The sequence below is a fragment of the Bos javanicus genome, chromosome X, assembly GCF_032452875.1.
Source record: "Bos javanicus breed banteng chromosome X, ARS-OSU_banteng_1.0, whole genome shotgun sequence".
Lineage (NCBI taxonomy): Eukaryota > Metazoa > Chordata > Mammalia > Artiodactyla > Bovidae > Bos > Bos javanicus.
In genome coordinates this window covers 4277103-4296976 of record NC_083897.1, presented here as the reverse complement: position 1 = coordinate 4296976, position 19874 = coordinate 4277103, and the positions used below count along the sequence as shown (strand labels likewise).

Here is a 19874-nt window from a genome sequence, read left to right as displayed (position 1 = left end):
GGTGGTTTCTACCTGGGAATTCCATTTGAAGAAGAAAGGCAAGGTCTTCCTGCTTCTCTTAAATAATGTGATTATCCTGCATCAGTGCTCAGGGACCACCCCTCCTGGCTTGAGGCAGCACTCAACCAAGAGCCTTCTTTGCAGTATTAAATTAGCTGGAACCCAGGTTCTCCCCAGGATGTTGAAGGTGACAAAATATATCTGAAGGCCACATGATCAACTCTGAGCTGGGGAAGGAGGGCTAAGTTTTCCACCTCTGGGAGAGGGGAAATGTCTCACACTGGCCTAGACAGAGTTTCCTCTTGCATTTCCTCTACAGAGCCAGGAACTCCCCCTGCTGCTGGAGTGGTTTCCATCTGCGCCCCCACCCCACCCCGCATATCCTCCGCAAAAGGGAAGGTGGTGAACAGAACTGGGAGAGAACCAGATGAACACCCAGCTCCCTCTCCTCCATAAAGCCCTATGAGCAGCCCCTGTAAAAGTGGCCCTTGGGGTCCTTGCCTCTGGGAACACCCTCTCCTTCCTTGGAGACTCAAGCGACCCGTCTTGCACATCTAGGTGGTCCCAGTGGTGCAGGGTGGGGGAAGGACGGGTGTTGGAGATGAGGGTGGAAGCGAATGGATGGGTCTCGGCACACCCCTCCTGGGCACGTGGGAAACTTCAGAGATGTGTGTGGTCTACTGATGGTGACTGTGGAGCAGCAGTTTCCATCAGATGCACTAACCCCATGTGACACACAGAACAAATATGCAGAGAATTCACTACTTTATTGAAAACACAGAAAACGGGCCCTAAAATAGTGGGTCAGTGACTTGGCACGTGTATGTAAGACACTTGGCAGGCACTTGGCGGGCCCTGTGTGCTTGATGCTGAGGTATCGGAACTTCAATCTGGCTCAAAGGCACTTTCGACAAAGCTGTCATGGAGACCATTCAAGAGGAAACGGGGCTACAGAAAGGCCACCGGTGGTAGGGGACCAGGCAAGGCCGTGAGGGCAGCCGGAGTGAATGGAGGCTGGTAGAATCCAGGGCAGAGGAGGCAGAAACAGCGGGGGTAAGGGCAGCATGGGCATCAAGGGTGGCACGGGTGGCATCAAGGGGGGCACGGGCGGCAAGGGCATCACGTCCAGGGGCATCGGCTCCAGAGGGACCCAGACCCAATCCGGCTCCTGAACGAGGACGGTGTTGCAGGGTCCACCCCTGTTGCTGACCACACGGTGGGCCGGGAGCAGGGGCGGCGCATCTCTGAACCTCAGTGCTCTCTGATATTTCCTCCACTTGGCCCTTCTATGATTAAACCACACCTCCAGTCAGAGAGAAAAAGGGGGCTGGGTTAGTACATGGACCAGTTAATGTCAGACAGGAAAAAACGGAGCAGGGAAATCTTGGTGACTTGAAGATGGGAAACTACACCAGGAGAAGAAGCTATTTCCCTCTGGTTAAAATTTTTAGGACATTTACTTAAAGGCCGTCCCATCAGCCCCCCTACCCCCCACCCCCAGCAAGTGAGCACTGATGATGTGCCTGGCTCTGGACTGGCTTCTCGCCTTGTCTCTCCTCCCACCTATTACTATTCGTGCCACTAACGCCACTCACTAGGCAGGCGCACCTTCGTGATGGGGGAAGTTGAGCACATGATAAAGTGGGTGCCTTTTAAAATCATACTGAGAGGAACGGGACCCATTTTGAATGACCCATCTTTGGTGCACAGTAAATAATCAATAGGCATGGGCTGGGTTTGTAAATAAAAGCTGTCCTCAGGGACTGCTGCAACGGTTATAGAGACGGAGCTGGTGTTGCCAGTGAGGTTTGGTCGTGGGGGCCCAGGGACTCTGTGGCTCGTCTGCTGACACCAGTGGAGTGGAAGCCCTGGACACAGCCTCAGTACCAGACTGCAGATCACAGAGGTTTAGACTGCTGCTGCTTAGTGGCTTCAGTCCGTCCGCCTCTGGGCGACCCTATGGACTGCAGCCTGCCAGGCTCCTCTGTCCGTGAAACAAAGTCGGCCCAAAGTGACTAACATTCTTAAAATCTCGGCCGGCCAAGAGATGGCGGGGAGGACGCAACCACTGTTGCCTTTCTCAGCTCTGCACTCTCCACCCTGCCCCGCCCTCCAAATTTGCCCAGGCTCAGGACCCAGTCAGCTCCCTCTGCTCTGGGTGCGGCTGCAGGACCTTGGACCAGAGTCTCTCATGCCCCATAGCCCTGCTCTCTAGGCGCTGCCTCTCAACCAGGAGAGCCTCATTGTTCCCTCAGGATTAAGGCAAGAGCATGCAACCTGCATATTAGGAAGAGAATTGATAAACACGTAGGTCAGGATTCACCAAATGGCTCCTTCCGAAAAATGAGCCAACTTTCAACAACTGAAAGAAAAACCTGTGCTGTGGGTGCCACTGCTCCCTCAGCATCCCACTTGTTGGAATTACATCATATTTAATGTTTTTGGATGTTTTCACTCTGCAAGTTTTACATGAAACCAAAGGCCTCCTCTCTCTATCGCCTCATTTTTCCTCTCCCATCTTAGTATCTGGGCCCTTCTGATGCATGAATAGGTAGTCTTAAGGAGCCACATTAATAAAGCTCACTTTGGAGGCGGGGGATAGAGTGTACCAGGGATCAAATCTGCATAAAGATAAGCAAAATGCAAAACTGGCTAACTGAAGTGCTGGCGGCTACTACTTCCATATTCCCTGTATTGCTTTCATAGAGTAACTCTTGCTGTATGTGAAAACAAGGGGAGGTGTGCATTAAATATTTCTTTGGGAAGTTCGTGCCATAGAATTTGGAAATAGATGGGAACATTCTCTCTTTTCCCTTATTTGTTTCCTGTGGGTCCTGTTCCCCTTCAGAACTCCATTAAGAGACCACTATGTAAACCCTGGAGAAGCATGTCACCAGGTTTTCTCTCCCAGTGAGCTTGCTTTGCCTTCATGAGAGAGCAGAGGACGGGGCCTCCCAAGCCCTGGCCAGACCTGACTGTGAGCCCAGCCCCTGGCCTTAGGCTCCCAGCCTTGCTTTGCAGACCCCCACCCCCACCCCCACCCACATCCCCACCCCCACCCCCACCCCGACCAGGTCTGCAGCCCGCATCCTTCACTGCCCTCACACAGGGGCTCGGCAGCAAAGCGAATAATAAAACCTTCCTGATTTTTCTTCCTTCCTTTCTTAATTTTCTACTTTGAAAAAATATTCCCTTGATACAACTTACTCTGTTCAAAGAACAAATATTCAGTTTCTGTGCCTGGAGGTACCAAGTAAATGGGCAAGTACTTCAAATTAACACAAGTAAACTACTGGCTGAGAGCCATGGACCATGGGCCATCAGGGAGAAATTCTTCAAAACCAATCCCTGAAAACAGTATGGAAAGGGCAGAAAAAAATCCTTACACATTAGAAATTGCTCAAAATAATATTCACTCATACATCTGGTAGTTTCATAATGTTACATATATGCAGTATCTCCAATAAATATAGTAATAATGCCCAATTTTCAAAGACTCAACGTAAAATATATATATATATATATATATATATATATTTCAACAAATTCCTAAGGGTTGCAAACCTTTCCTTCATCTCCAACATAATGCACAACCTTCTATGTTAGCAATGTTTTCAGGCTGCACTTCAAACAATTTGAGAAAATTAAAATTTACAGCTGAAACTCTACACTGTTGTGAGTGTGAGTATGTGTGTGCTCAGTTGTGTCTGACTCTTTGCAACCCCACAGAGCCTGCCAGGCTCCTCTGTCCATGGTATTTTCCAGGCAAGAATACTGAAGCAGGTTGCCATTTCCTACTCCAGGAGGTCTTCCTAAAATAGGGATGGACCCCACGTCTCTTGTGTCTCCTGCGTTGCTCTACCAAACACACAAAAACAACAGCAGGAGGATCCGGCACTTGGGATTTTAAATCATGCCCCTCCCCATCAGTCTCAGCTAAACTAAACGTACATTTGTTGCTCATATGTTGCGTCCTGAGGTGAATTATTCCCTTATCGAAATGCCTAAATATTTGAAAATTCACTCCTTGCAGAAAGAGCTCATGCCTGGCTTAAATATTTTAAATAATTTACTATACATGGACCCCCTTGCATGCTTACTCGCTCAGTCGTGTCTGACGCTTTGTGACCCCATGGACTGTAGCCCACCAGGCTCCTCTGTCCATGGGGATTCTCCAGGCAAGAATATTGGAGTGAGTTGCCACTCAAGGGGTGGACCCCCTTAAAACCCAGCTATTTGGTGCATTAATTTGAATAATTCCCAAGTCAGACTCAGTCCCAACATGAGTCCACAGAGAATTGCCCCCTAAAGGATATCAGTGTTAGAAAGAGTTTACTTTACTGAAGAGGTATCTATTCTGGCCCCAAAGTCCAGAAGTTCCAATCTTACTTTCCAAACATAGTGAAGGCTACAAAAACAAACCAATCTGAGAATGTCCAGGACAAGGTATCCAGTTCCCGAAGTGGGTTTTAGAATGGCTGTTACGCCAAACTGCTTTTTTCCAGTTTACTCACCTGCATTCTATCTTCAGTCACTCCCATGCGTCTTGCAAGCTCCTGTCTGAGGGGGAAGAATTACAAATACTCAGCATTTGACATTATGCACGAAATGAAATATATGTTATACATTTCTCACTATTTAAAATATTTACTCAGAGAGTAGCCAAGATAACAGCATAAGAAAACTCTGAGCTTACTTCCTCCCTTGGGCACACCAAAATTACAACTATATACAGAGAAGCTATTGATAAGAATGACCTGAAAGATGAGCAGACAAGATCTTCCACAACTACAGATATGAAGAAGGAGACACGGTAAGATGGACAGGAAGGGTGGAGAAGGGGTATAGTAGAGACACACACGCACAGGTCGGCAACCCATACGTGCTGGGCTTAGTCGCTCAGCTGTGTCCCACTCTTTGGGACGCCATGGACTGGAGCCCACCCGGCTTTCTCTGTCCATGGGGATTCTCCAGGCAAGAAAACTGGATTGGATTGCCAAGCCTTCCTCCAGGGGATCTTCCCAACCCAGGAGTCGAACCCAGGTCTCCTGTATTGCAGGTGGATTCTTAACCATCTGAGCCACCAGGCAACCAATATACAGGAGGATAGAAGGAAATGGTAACCCACTCCAGTATTCTTGCCTGGAGAATCCCATGGACGGAGAAGCCTGGTAGGCTACAGTCCATGGGGTCGCAAAGAGTCGGACATGACTGAGTGACTTCACTTACTTACTTAATTATAATTGAAGAGATTCACCACAAGCAGCAAGGAGTCTGAGCACACTAGATTTCCTAGCCTGGGGTCCTGAGCTGGGAAGATAAGCCCTCGGAACATTTGGCTTTGAAGGCCAGCAGGGCTTCCTTTCAGGAGACCCAGGAGCTGTGAGAAACTGAGACTCCACTCTGAAAGGGTGAACCCAAAATCTCACATGCTCCGGGACCCAGGGCAGAAGCAGTGATTTGAAAGGAGCCTCGATCAGACCTACCTGTTGATCTGGAGAATCTCCTGAAGAGGCAAGAAACAACTACAGCTTACCCTGGGGACACATATGCTGGCAGCAACCATTTTAAGGTGCTTGTTGGACCGTGAGCACTCTGCTGCTGGCAAGGGCCAGTTTGAAATCCTCCCTCTAGATTATTAGTACTGTGACCCAGCCCTCCCCCGAGTCTATTGGCACTAATCCTGGCACACCCCAAACCAAGCCGCTAGCCAGGCAGGGTCACAGCCTCACTCAGCAACAAGTCATTTGCCATAGGAGCTTCTGAGTCCCCAGTCACCCAAGAACCACGCTTGCCCACCAGAGGTCCCAGGACCCAGCCCCAAACACCGGTGGGCCAGCAGCCTATGCACTAGGCAATGCCTGGTAACCACCAGACCAGGGGTCCACCCATGGTACTCAGCCCACCACAATGGAAGGGCTCATGCAGCCCATATAGAAAGCACTCCTGGAGCATATAGCTCTGATGACCAGAGGAAGTGACAGAGTGTATTTAATGTGACCAAAGGGGGAAAATCTACAGCAAAGAATACTCTACCTGGAAAAGCTATCATTCAGAGTTGAAGAAGAGATAAAGACTTTTAGAGACAAGTAAAAGTTAAGTGTTCAACACCACAACACATGCTTTACAAGAAATGTTAAAAGAACTTGTCTAAACAAAAAATAAAAGGCTATTAACACAAATAAAAAAGAATGAAAAGTAAAGTTATACACTTTTACACAGCAAAGGAAGCCATAAAGAAAACGAAAGTCCACAGGTTTACAAAATAGAACAAAGTATTCATGAATGATGCAATTGGCATGAGCTAAATTTTCAAAATATGCAAACAGCTCATACAACTCAATAACAACAACAAAAACAACCCCATCAAAAAAATGAGAAGACCTAAATAGACATTTCTCCAAAGAAGACATGTGTGCGTGTGTGGGCACATATGTGCTCTATCGTGTCCAACTCATTGTGAATGTATGGGACTGTAGCCCCAGGACAAGAATCCATGTGGTCACAAAGAGTTGGACACAAATGTGCGCACACACAGACGTGTCTTCTTTGGAGAAATCTCTGTTTTGGTCTTCTGCCCCTTTTTTGATTGGGTTGGGTTTTTGTTGCTGTTGTTATTAAGTTGTATGAGCTATTTCTGTAGTTTGGAAATTATGCCCAGACATTTTTTCATAGAAGTCATATAGATGGCCATCAAGCACATGAAAAGATTCTCAACAGTGCTCTTCCCACATCTGGGCATATATCTAGAAAAGAGCAAAATTCTAATTAAAAAAGATACACATACAGCGATGTTCATAGTGGCACTGTTTACAACAGCTAAAACATGGAAGCACTCTAAGTGTTCATCAACAGATGAATGGATAAAGATGTGGTATGTATATACAATGGAATATTACTCAGCCATAAAAAGAAGGAAATTCTGCCATTTGTGACCATGTGGGTGCACCTGGATAGTGTTAGACAAAGTGAATTAATTCCAACAACGACAAACATTATAAGATATCATTTACATGCAGTATCAAAAAACAGTAAAATGAACTCTTTTACAAAACAGAAACAGACTCACAGAGGTAGAAAACAAATTTATGGTTACTGAGGAGAGAGAATAAATTGGGAGTATGGGATTAACAGATGCACACAACCATACATAAAATAGATAAACAAGAAGGATTTACCGCATAGCACAGGGAAGGTTATTCAGTATCTTATAATAAACTGTAATGGAAAAGAATGTGGAAGAGAATACATATACAAACATATGTATATGTAAGCATAACCGAATACACTAGCTATATAAACCTCATGGTAACCACAAACCAAAAATCTATAATGGACACACATACAACAAAAGAGAAAGGAATCCAAACATTACACTAAAGAAAGCCATCAAATCACAAAGGAAGAGAGCAAAGAAGAAGAAAAGAACAAAAAGAAAAGAATTAACAAAAGGGCAGAAAATATATACCTATCAATAATTACTTTAAATATACATGGAATAAATGCTTCAATTAAAAGACACAGAGTGGCTGACTGGACACAGAAACAAATCCCACATACACGCTGCCTACAGGAGTCTCCCTTCACATCTAAATACTCAGACAAAAAGTGAGAGGATGGAAAAAGGTATCCCATGCAAATGTAAATCAAAAGAAAGCTGGGGTAGCAACCCTTGTATCAGATAAACTAGTCTTTCAAACAGAGACCATAACAAGAGAGAGACATTACATAACGAACATAGAATCAACTCAAGAAGATGTAACAACTGTAAATATATAGGCACCCAACATAAGAGCACCTATGTTGAGTACAGTAGGTACTAACAAACATAAAGGAGAAACTGACAGTAAACATGGTATTCAGGACTGTGACACCCCACTTACATCACCGGACAGATCATCCAGACAGAAAATCAATAAGAAAACACTGACCTCAAATGACATATTAGACTTAATGGACTGATAGAGCATCCCATCCAAAAGCAGCAGAATACATGTTGACATTTTAGGAATGTCGACATTTTAGGAATCAGTGAACTAAGGTGGACTGGAATGGGTGAATTTAGCTTGGATGACCATTATATCTACTACTGTGGGCAGGAACCCCTTAAAAGAAAAGGAGTAGCCATCATAGTCAACAAAGGAGTCCGAAAGGAAGTACGTGGATTAAATCTCAAAAACAACAGAATGATCTCTGTTCATTCCCAAGGCAAACCATTCAATATCACAGTAATCCAAGTCCATGCCCTGACCAGTAATGCTGAAGAAGCTGAAGTTGAATGGTTCTATGAAGACCTACAAGACCTTCTAGAACTAACAGCCCAAAAAAGATGTCCTTTTCATTATAGGGGACTGGAATGCAAAAGCAGAAAGTCAAGAGATACCTGGAGTAACAGTCAAATTTGGCCTTGGAGTACAGAATGAAATGGGGCAAAGGCTAACAGAGTTCTGCCAAGAGAATGCACTGGTCATAGCAAACACCCTCTTCCAACAACACAAAAGAAGACTCCACACATGGACATCACCAGATGGGCAATACCGAAATCAGACTGATTATATTCTTTGCAGCCAAAGACAGAGGAGTTCTATACAGTCAGCAAAAACGAGACTGGGAGCTGACTGTGGCACAGATCATAAACTCCTTATTGGCAAATACAGACTTAAATTGAAGAAAGTAGGGAAAAGCACTACCCCATTCAGAAATGACCTAAATTAAATCCCTTACAATTATACAGTGGAAGTGACAAATAGATTCAAGGGATTAGATCTGATAGACAGAGTGCCTGAAGATCTATGGACAGAGGTTCATGATATTGTACCGGAGGCAGGGATCATGATCATCCCCAAGGGAAAAAAAATGAAAAAGGCAAAATGGTTGTCTGAGGAGGCCTTAGAAACAGCTATGAAAAGAAGAGAAGGGAAAGGCAAAGGAGAAAATGAAAGATATACCCATTCGAATGCAGAGTTCCAAAGAATAGCAAGGTGAGATAAGAAAGACTTCCTCAGCAATCAATGCAAAGAAATAGAGGAAAACAATAGAACTGGAAAGACTAGAGCTCTCTTCAAGAAAATTAGATGGGGCGGTCCTAAGATGGAGGAGGAATAGGACGGGGAGACCACTTTCTCCCCCACAAATTCATCGAAAGAACATTTGAGAGCCGAGCAAATTCCACAGAATAACTTCTGAATGCTAGCAGAGGACATCAGGCACCCATAAAAGCAGCCCATTGTCTTCAAAAGGAGGTAGGACAAAATATAAAAGATAAAAAGAGAGACAAAAGAGGTAGGGATGGAGATCCGGCTAGGCAAGGGAGTCTTAAAAAAGAGAGAAGCTTCAAAACACCAGGAAATACTCTCTCCGGCGGGTCTGTGGCGAGCCTTGGAATCTCAGAGGGCAAAATAACCGGGAGGAAAAATAAATCAATAATCAAAACCCACAGATTATGTGCCCAACAGCAACTCCCAGCGGTGCAACAGCCCAGATGCTCACATCCCCCACTAGCAAGCAGGGGAGGGACAGGGAGGAGTGGGCACCAGATAACCACGATGGTGTGATCACTCACCTGGAGCCGGACATCCTGGAATGTGAAGTCAAGTGGGACTTAGGAAGCATCGCTTCCTACAAAGCTAGTGTAAGTGATGGAATTCCAGTTGAGCTATTTCAAATCCTGAAAGATGATGCTGTGAAAGTGCTGCACTCAATATGCAAGCAAATTCGGAAAACTCAGCAGTGGCCACAGGACTGGGAAAGGTCCAATCCCAAAGAAAGGCAATGCCAAAGAATGCTCAAACTACCGCACAATTGCAGTCATCTCACACGCTAGTAAAGTAATGCTCAAAATTCTCCAAGCTAGGCTTCAACAGTGCATGAATGATGAACTTCCAACAAGAGATCAAAGAGCCAACATCCGTTGGATCATCAAAAAGCAAGAGAGTTCCAGATAAACATCTATTTCTGCTTTAATGATTATGCTAAAGCCTCTGACTGTGTGGATCACAATAAACTGTGGAAAATTCTTCAAGAGATGGAAATACCAGACCACCTGACCTGCTTCCTGAGAAATCCGTATGCAGGTCAGGAAGCAACAGTTAGAACTGGACACGGAACAACAGACTGGTTTCAAATCGGGAAAGGAGATTGTCAACGCTGTATATTGTCACCCTGCTTATTTAACTTATATGCAGAGTACATCATGAGAAACACCGGGCTGGATGAAGCACAAGCTGGAATCAAGATTGCCAGGAGAAATATCAATAACCTCAGATATGCAAATGATACCACCTTTATGGCAGAAAGTGAAGAAGAAATAAAGAGCCTCTTGAAGAAAGTGAAAGAGGAGAATGAAAAAGTTGGCTTAAAACTCAACATTCAGAAAATTAAGAACCTGGCATCTGGTCCCATCACTTCATGGCAAATAGATGAGGAAACAGTGCAAATGGTGGCAGACTTTATTTTTGGGTCTCCAAAATCACTGCAGATGGTGATTGCAGCCATGAAATTAAAAGACGCTTGTTCCTTGGAAGAAAAGTTATGACCAACCTAGACAGCAGCGTATTACAAAGCAGAGACATTACTTTGCCAACAAAGGTTCATCTAGTCAAAGCTCTGGTTTTTCCAGTAGGCATGTATGAATGTGAGAGTTGGACGATAAAAGCTGAGCGCAGAAGAATCAATGCTTTTGAACTGTGATGTTGGAGAAGACTCTTGAGAGTCCCTTGGCCTGCAAGGAGATTGAAGCAGCCCATCCTAAAAGAAATCAGTCCTGAATATTCATTGAAAGGACTGATGCTGAAGCTGAAACTCCAATACTTTGGCCACCTGGTGGGAAGAACTGACTCATTGGAAAAGACCCCAATGCTCGGAAAGATTGAAGGCAGGAGGCGACGGGGATGAAAGAGGATGAAATGGTTGGATGGCGTCACCGACTCAATGGACGTAAGTTTGAGTAAATTCCGGGAGTTGGCGATGGACAGGGAGGCCTGGCGTACTGCAGTCCATGGGATTGCGAAGAGTCAAACACGACTGAGCAACTGAACTGAACTGAACAGAACACATTCTCATGTGCACACGGAACATTCTCCACAAAACAAGTCTCAGTACATTTAAGAAAACTGAAATGGTATCAAGCATCTTTTCCAACTACAATGCTGTGGGACTACAAATCAACTACAAGGAAAAAAGCTTAAAAAAACACAAACACATGGAGGCTAAACAAAATGCTACCGAACAATGAATGAGTCATTGAAGAAAAAAAAAAAAAAAAAACGGCAACAAACGAAAATGAAAACACAATAATCCAAAATCTATGAGATGCACTAAAAGCAGTTTTCAGAGGGAGGTTTGTAGTAATTCAAGCTTTCCTCAGGAAATAAGAAAAATCTCACATAAGCAACCTAACTGCACACCTAAAGGAACTAGAAAAAGGAGAACTAACAAAGCCCAAAGTTAGTACAAGGGGGAAATCACAAAAATCAGAGAAGAAATAAATGAAATATATTTTAAAATATATAAAATAGCAATGCAAATCAGAGTTGATTCTTTGAAAAGGTAAATAAAATTAATAAATCTTTAGCCAAACTCATCAAGAAAAAGAGGGTCCAAATCGATAAAATCAGAAATGAAAAAGAAAGTTACAATCAACACCACAGAAATACAAAGGATCATAAGAGACTACTATGAACAATTAATTAGACATCAGTAAAATGGATAACCTAGAAGAAATTAACAAATTCCTAGAAATGTCTAGTCTAGCTAGACTGGAGCAAGAAGAAATAGAAAATTTGAACAGATCAATTACTAGTAATGAAACTGAATGGGAAAATTAAAAAGGATGTATTTATTTTACAGCAGCAGGAATATAGCCAATATCTTATAATAACTTTAAATGAAGAATAATCTATAAAAATTTTCAGTCCGTATGTTGCACATCTGAAACTAATAGAATACTTGAAATCAACTACACCTCAATAAAACAGACATCACTAATCACGAGAGAAATGCAAACCAAAACTACAATGAGATATCACCTCACACATGTCAGAATGGCTATCATCAAAAAGACTACAAATAACAAATGTTGGTAAGCTTGTGGAGAAAAGAGAACACTTGCACACTGTTGGTGGGAATGCAAATTGGTGCAGCCACTGTAGAAAACAGTATGGAGGTTTCTCAAAAAGTTAAAAACAGAACTACCGTATGACCCTGAAATTTCAATCCCGGGTATATATCTAAAAAAAAAAGAAAAACTAATCCCAAAAGATACATGCACCCCAATGTTCATACCAGCATTATTCACGACAGCCAAGATATGGAAGGAACGTTAAGTGTCCATCAACATAGGCATGGATAAAGAAGATATGGTATATACATACAACAGAATACTACTCAACATTAAAAAGAATGAAATTTTGCCATCTGCAACAACATGGATGGACTTGGAGGGTATTATGCTCAGTGAAATAAATAAGTAGGACAGAGAAAGGCAGATGGTGTATGATGCCACTTATATGTGGAATCTAAAACTGAAAACAAACTGTTGAATATAACCAAAAAAGAAGCCTCACAGGTATAGAGAATAACCTAGTGGTTACCGGTGAGGAGAGACAGGAGAGAGGGACAAGATAGGGGTAGTGGATTGATACGTACAAACTACTATGTATAAAATAAATAAGCTACAAGGATACCTTGTACAGCACAGGGAATACAGCCAGTATTTCATAAGAACTATAGTGGAGTACAACCTTTAAAAATTGCGAATCACTATGTTGTACACCTAAAACATATAATATCGTATATCAACTATTCCTCAATTTTTTAAAAAAGATAACTTTAAAGTCTCCACCAAAAATCTATTAGAACTAATAAATGAATTCAGTACAGTTTCAGGATTCAAGATTAATATACAGAAATGTGTTGCTTTTTTTCTATACACTTAATAATAAGCTATCAGAGAAAGCAAGAAAACAATCCCATTTAAAATAGCATTGAAAAGAGTAAAATTTGAAATAGCATTAAAAAGAATACCTAAGAATAATCTTAACCAAGGAGGTTTGGTTTCACCAAAGGAAGTGAAATAAACTTTCACCAAGTGAAAGACCTATACTCTGAAAACTATAAAACACTGCTGAAGGAATTTAAAAATTATACAAAGAAATGGAAAGATAATCTATGTTCTTGGATTGGAAGAATTAATATCGCTAAAATATCCATACAACCCAAAGCAATCTACAGATTTAATGCAAGCCCTATCAAAATACATGACAGGGAAGGAAATTTTAAAAAAGAGGGGCTATGTGTATATGTATAGCTCATTCATTTTGCTTTACTGGAGAAACTAATACAACATTGTAAAGCAACTATACTCCAATAAGAAATAATTAAAAAAACAAAAAGAACCTACAAAAAAGTGAAATACATGACATTGTTTACCCAACAATAAATTCACCCAAAGAATAAATAATCCTGAGATTTATGTGAAACCACAAAGGACCCCCAAATGGCCAAAGTCATCTTGAGAAAAAAGAACAAAGCTAGAGGTTTCACACTCCCTGGCTTCAGACTATACCACAAAGCTATAGTCATCAATGCACTTCCCTGGCAGTCCAGTGGTTAAGACACCTGACACTGCCCTTTCACTACAGGGGGCTTGGGTTCGATCCCTGGTCAGAGATGATTCTGAATGCCATGGGGTGTAGCAAAAAAAACTCAATATGGTACTGGCATTAAAAACAGGCACACAGATCACGAGAACAGACTAGAAAGCTCAGAAATAAACCCAAGTACTTATCGTCAATTAATCTATGACAAAGCAGGTAAGAATATACAAGAGGGAAAACAGTCTCTTCAGTAAGTGGTGCTAGGAATACTGCACAGCTGCATGTAAAAGAAATTAGAACATTTTCTCACAGAACATTAAAAAATAAGCTCAAAATGGATTAATGACCTAAATGTAAGCCTACCAGGCTCCTCCCTCCATGGGATTCTCCAGGCAAGAGTACTGGAGTGGGTTGCCATTTCCTTCTCCAGGGGATCTTCCCGACCCAGGGATCGAACCCAGGTCTCCCGCATTTCAGGCAGACGCTTTAACCTCTGAGCCACCAGGGAAGCCCAAATGTAAGACTAGATACTATGAAACTCCTAGAGGAAAACAGGCAGAACACTCTTTGACATGGATCACAGCAATACTTTTTGGGATCTGTCTCCTAAGGCCAAAAAAAAAAAAAAAAAAAGCAAAAACAAACAAATGAGATCTAATTAAACTTAAAAGCTTTTTGCACAGCAAGGGAAACCATACACAAAACAAAAGGACAACCTACTGGATGGGAGAAAATTTTTGTAAAGGATATTACTGACAAGGACTTAATATCCAATTTTTACAAAAACAGGTCGGGCTTCCCTCATAGCTCAGTTGGTAAAGAATCCGCCTGCAATGCAGGCGACCCTGGTTCTATTCCTGGGTTGGGAAGATCTGCTGGAGAAGGGATAGGCTACCCACCCCAGTATTCTTGGGCTTCCCTTGTATGGCCCAGCTGGTAAAGAATCCACCTGCAATGCAGAAGACCTGGGTTCGAGCCCTGGATTGGGAAGATCCCCTGTAGAAGGCAAAGGCTACCCACTCTAGTATTCTGGCCTGGAGAATTCCATGGACTGTATAGTCCATGGGGTCACAGAGTCGGACACGACTGAGTGACTTTCACTCCACTTCATACAACTCAGTATCAAAAAACAAAGAACCTGATGCAAAAATGGGCAGAAGACCTGAATAGACATTTTGCCAAAGAAGATACACAGATGGCCAACAGACATATGACAAAAAAAAAAAGCTCAACACTGTTAATCGTCAGAGAAACGCAAATCAAAACCATAATGAGATCACCTCATACCTGTCAAATGGCTATCATCAAAAGGATAACAAATGTTGGCAAGGATGTGGAGAAAAGGGAATCCTACACTGTGGGAATGTAAACTGGTGCAGCCACTATGGAAAACAGTATGGAGGTTTCTCCAAAAGACTAAAAGTAGAACTATCGTACGATCCAGCAATTCCACTCTTGGGTAAATATCAAAGAAAACGAAAACAGTAATTCAAAATGATATTTGCACCTCAATGTTCACAGCAGCATTATTTACAACAGCCAAAATATGAAAGCAACCTAAGTGCCCAGTCACAGATACATGGATAAAGAAGATGTGGTGTATATATATATATATATATATATATATATATACATACAATGGAATACTTCTCAGTCATACAAATGAATGAAATTATGCTATTTGTAACAATGTGGATGGACCTAGAGAGTATTATGTTTAGTGAAATAAGTCAGACACAGAAAGACAAACACTGTATGATTTCACTTACATGTGGAATCTAATACATGAAACAAATGAACAAATGTAACTAAACAGAGACAAAATTATATATACAGAGAAAAAAAAAAACAAAAAACAGGTGGTTGTCTGAAAGGAGGGGTGGGAGGAGGAGAGAAATAGGTGAAGGCGATTAAGAGGTAAAAACTTCCAGTTGAAAAATAAATGAATAACTGGTATGAAATGTACAGTGTGGGGAATATAGTCAATAATTATAGAATATCTTTTATGGTGACAGACTCATGGTGATCATTTTTACATGTATAGAGATAATGAATCACTATGTTGTAGAACAGGAACTAACATACTGTTGTAGGTCAATTATACTTCAAAAGGAAACAAACTAAAAAAAGAGAGATTAGATTGGTGCTTACCAGAGGGAGTCAGGTGGGGGACCTGGGTGAAGGCAGTCAAAAGGTATAAATGAGATATAGGCAGTTCTAGACACCCAAATCAAGGGGCATCTTGAGTTTGACACTTGAGGAAGGGAGAAATTGGGCTGATTCTTAGAATTATCACACAGCAAAAGCCAACCGAACTTGGAGTAATCAAACTGAACAGAAAATACTGAGCCAAAGTTGATGCTATTCACCATCCCTTCTCAATAAATCATCTACCACCATGGAGGTTTCCACGATATGGTTTGCCTACAGCCTCTCCAATCAGTCCTTCTCTGTCTCTTGCAAATTTCTGTCACTCTTTCAATATGCCCTAGCTCAGTGAGTATACCACCTGCCATTCAGTTGGGCAAATCAGAAATTCAGATCTTTTTCTTAATCATTTCCTTTTACTCCTATGTCCAAACTACCATGAACTGCTATCAATTTACCTTCTAAATACCTCTTTAACCTGTTCACTTCTATCCATTACCACTACCTGGACCAACACACCATCACCTCTGGCCTTGCCTACTGAACAGCCTCCTAAGATCAAATCTCAGCCACATCCCAGCTGTGTGGATCTTGGGCAAGTCTCTTCACGTCTCTGGGCTTCAGTTTTTTAACAGGTGAAGCGGGGATAAAAAACAGTAGCTACCACATTCACATAGGGTTGTGAAGAGTCAATGACAATCTGTAGAAAACCCTTTAGGACCAGTGCTTAACACAGTAAGCGCAACGTAAATGATAGCTTTTAAAATTTTATCTGCATTCACAGACACTCAGCAATCCATTCATTCTCCACCCTGTAGCTTGCTTTAGGGACAATTCTACCTCAGGCACAAACTTTAAGGGTAACTAAAAATTCAGTAATTAAGATAAAGGATCTTTTAACGTAGTATTCCCTGGTGGCTCAGAGGGTAAAGCGTCTGCCTGCAATGCAGGAGACCTGGGGTCGATCCCTGGGTCAGGAAGATCCCCTGGAGAAGGAAATGGCAACCCACTCCAGTACTCTTGCCTGGAAAATCCCATGGACAGAGAAGCCTGGTAGACTACAGTCCATGGGATTGCAAAGAGTCGGACACGACTGAGCGACTTCACTTTCACTTTTCTTTCAGTGTAGTATTTGGGCTTCCCTGGTGGCTCAGCTGGTGAAGCATCCTCTTGCAATGTGGGAGACCTGGGTTCAAAAGATCCCCTGGAGACGGGAACTGCTACCCACTCCAGTATTCTGGCCTAGAGAATTCCATGGACTATACAGTCCATGGGGTCCCAAAGAGTCTGACACGACTGAGCGACTTTCACTTTCACTTTCACGTTCAATGTAGTCTTTACGTTAATGCAAATATAATCCATGAATAACTGATGACGAATATTTCAAATCAAAGTAGAATCCAACCGCGCACGTACTCCACCATGCCTCAGGCGACTCATTTGTTAACTGTGGGCCGACAGTTTCCCCACGTGACTTATTCAAACTCCCCACCGTAATACTGCCTCGATCCCCACCGGGCAGAGGAGCCCCCGCCCCCGCCCCAGGCCCCGGGGGGTTTTCAACTCCGGAGCTGAGGACAGGGACCCGCTCGCCTCAGCCGACGCCCCCAGAGCTGCCCGCTTACTGCATGGCCGCATCGAGATACGGAGTGCGGTGGAAAACTCCCTCCAGCTCCCGCAGCTGCTCCAGCGTGAAGGTGTGCCGGGAGACTCGGTGGCGCCTGTCTGCCGCCTTCCGAACCTCGACGGCGGCTCCCGGGCGCTGCTCCTCCCCGCCCTTCTCTCCGTCTTCGCCGCCGCCCGCGCCCGCCTCAGCCTCTACCTCAGCCTTGGCCTCGCGGCTTTCCCCATCCGGGGGGCCCGCATCTCCCGCGCCCACATCGCCGCCTTCCTTTTCTTCTCCTTCTTCATATCCCGCCTCTTTCCCCTCCGCGGCTGCTCCCTGCTCAGGTTCGGACTGAGCCTTCGGCTCCTCTCCCCTCTCTCCAGGAAGCGAGACCTTCGCGGGCTCGGCCTCTGCAAGACAAGAAACCCAAAGCCAAAGATCAGGCCGTCGAGCGAGCCCGCTGAGGAAGAGGCAGGAACCCGCCGCGTCTGAGGAGGAATCCTCCCGCTCGCCCCTCCCTAGGGAAATTCGTTTCCAGGAACCCTGTGAACCGAGCGCCCAGCCTGCCACTGACCGTGAGCTTCTTCCCGATTCTCCTTGACCCCCAGCCTGAGGAAGCCCGCGACGGCCGCGTCGGTGTTGGCATCGGCATTGTGGCCACGCTGCGGCTGAGGCTTCATGGTGCGACCGCTGTCCAGGAGGCTGTGCCTTCAGCGGAGGCTGTCCTGGATCTCCCGAGACCCCGGCTCTGGACTCAGGGCTAGAAGCGGCGGCCCGCGATGTGGCACCGTTAGGGCTACTCTGGCGTCGGGTCAGGACTAGAGTCCGGATACACGCTCCCTGGGGGTTTATCATCGGTTGCTGGGGGTTGGGTCAGCTGAAGTGCGCATGCGGCAGGAGCTGGGCTGTCCTGGGGGCCGGGGCGGGGTGGGCAGGAGGTGCGGGGGCGGGGAGACTCCAGGTGCGCACCACGGGGGGCGCTGGTAGGGAGCGTGAGTGAGAGCAGAACTCAGGCCCCCAAGTTGCAACTTAGCTGACCAAGGACTGCGCACTTGGTCTGGCGTCTTCCCAGACCCAGGGCCTGTGCCTGATTTGTGGACGGGAAGAGCAGGCCCTCACCCTAGCTCCGTAGACCTTGGAGAAACGTTTGGGGCCTATCTCCTGGCTCAGCCCGCCATATCCAGCAGCCAGTACTAAGGAGAAGCAATCAAACTAATACGTTCACCCCTTGGTGTCGCCGGGGACTGGTTCCGGGACACGCCGGTGATACCAAAATCTGCGCATGCTCAAGTCCCATAGCGGGCCCTCCGCATCTGCGGATGTGAAACCCACAGATGCGGAGGGCCGTCTGTTCGTTTACAGAAAAACAACAACAACAAAAAAACAAACAAACAAAAAAAAAACCCATGTATAAGTGGACCAGCTAGGCCTTCGCTTGCTCTGAGTTTTTGCAGTGAGGCTGAAGTCCGAGTCTGCCATACTCCAGCGGTCTCCAGGAGCCGGAGTACAGGGTTGGGTTTTCTGAGCAGGTGGGATGCTCAGATGCACTACGAAAACAAAACAAAACCCAGCCCACCCCCTTAAGAAAGGCCGTTAGCCTATTTTAGTAGCAAATCCACATCAAATTGCAAGTGTAGAAACCTGCACAGTGTTTAGAACACTCAAGAATGCTTATGGGGTACAGAGAGAGCCCCTTCCTTTTGTTTTTGCCTTTGTTGCAACTATGTATTGAGCTACATCTTTATAAACAGTTCCTATTCCTTCTGGCTGTAAATGCTCTATAGAGGTATACATGTCTCCTGTGGTGGACCCCTGTGGACATGGCTAAATTACCTGGTTTCTTGCAGCTGCCTCCCCCACCCCCTTATCTCGCCTCATTATGTTTTCTAGAAACCTTCCTGAGCCCTTGCTGAGGAATAAATAAATTTTACTTATTGTCAAATAAGAGAGAGCCAGGCCAGATTGCAGGCTCTATGATTTTTCCTTGAAGAAGTGTTTTACAGAGGCCCCAAGGCAACCCACTCCAGTACTCTTGCCTGGAAATTCCCATGGACGGATGAGCCTGGTAGGCTGCAGTCCATGGGGTCACTAAGAGTCGGGCACGACTGAGCGACTTCACTATCACTTTTCACTTTCATGCATCGGAGAAGGAAATGGCAACCCACTCCAGTGTTCTTGCCTGGAGAATCCCAGGGACGGAGGAGCCTAGTGGGCTGCCGTCTATGGGGTCGCACAGAGTCCGACACGACTGAAGCGACTTAACAGCATCAGCAAGACTTGTTAATATCCTAAATACTGAAAATAACTTCTAACAATGGGCCCTATACTTGAAAATGTACCTATCTTGTGTTATCTTACACAACCGTTTTTGCCCACCCCATTTGAGATCAGAATCCATATCATTTTTGTAGGCTCCTAAATGTATCATGGGACCGGGTCATCTCACCTACAGTGCCTAAGGCATAATGCCTTCTGCTTCATGTTTCTGGAGAGTGGGTAAGAAATTAACTAAAAAAGGGTTTGGT

General features: G+C 44.4%; 1 protein-coding gene across 1 annotated transcript; it reads right to left on the bottom strand.

The window, feature by feature from the left end:
* Positions 1 to 750: 750 nt before the first annotated feature.
* On the bottom strand, positions 751 to 18256 carry LOC133242424 (homeobox protein ESX1-like). The gene is made up of 4 exons (XM_061408580.1): positions 17924 to 18256; positions 17369 to 17759; positions 4515 to 4560; positions 751 to 1303 (listed from the first exon to the last, which is right to left on the bottom strand). The coding sequence occupies exons 1-4, from the start codon at positions 18027 to 18029 to the stop codon at positions 920 to 922; spliced, it is 927 nt and encodes a 308-aa protein (XP_061264564.1). The 5' UTR covers positions 18030 to 18256; the 3' UTR covers positions 751 to 919.
* Positions 18257 to 19874: the final 1618 nt, after the last annotated feature.

Excerpts from the sequence above, each read along its gene's own strand:
- LOC133242424 (XM_061408580.1), bottom strand. The coding sequence starts at position 18,029 with ATGAAGCCTCAGCCGCAGCGTGGCCACAATGCCGATGCCAACACCGAC. Across the intron at positions 17,760-17,923 it reads GAATCGGGAAGAAGCTCACG|AGGCCGAGCCCGCGAAGGTC; the intron begins GTCAGTGGCAGG and ends CTTGTCTTGCAG. Across the intron at positions 1,304-4,514 it reads TGACTGAAGATAGAATGCAG|GTGTGGTTTAATCATAGAAG; the intron begins GTGAGTAAACTG and ends CTCTGACTGGAG.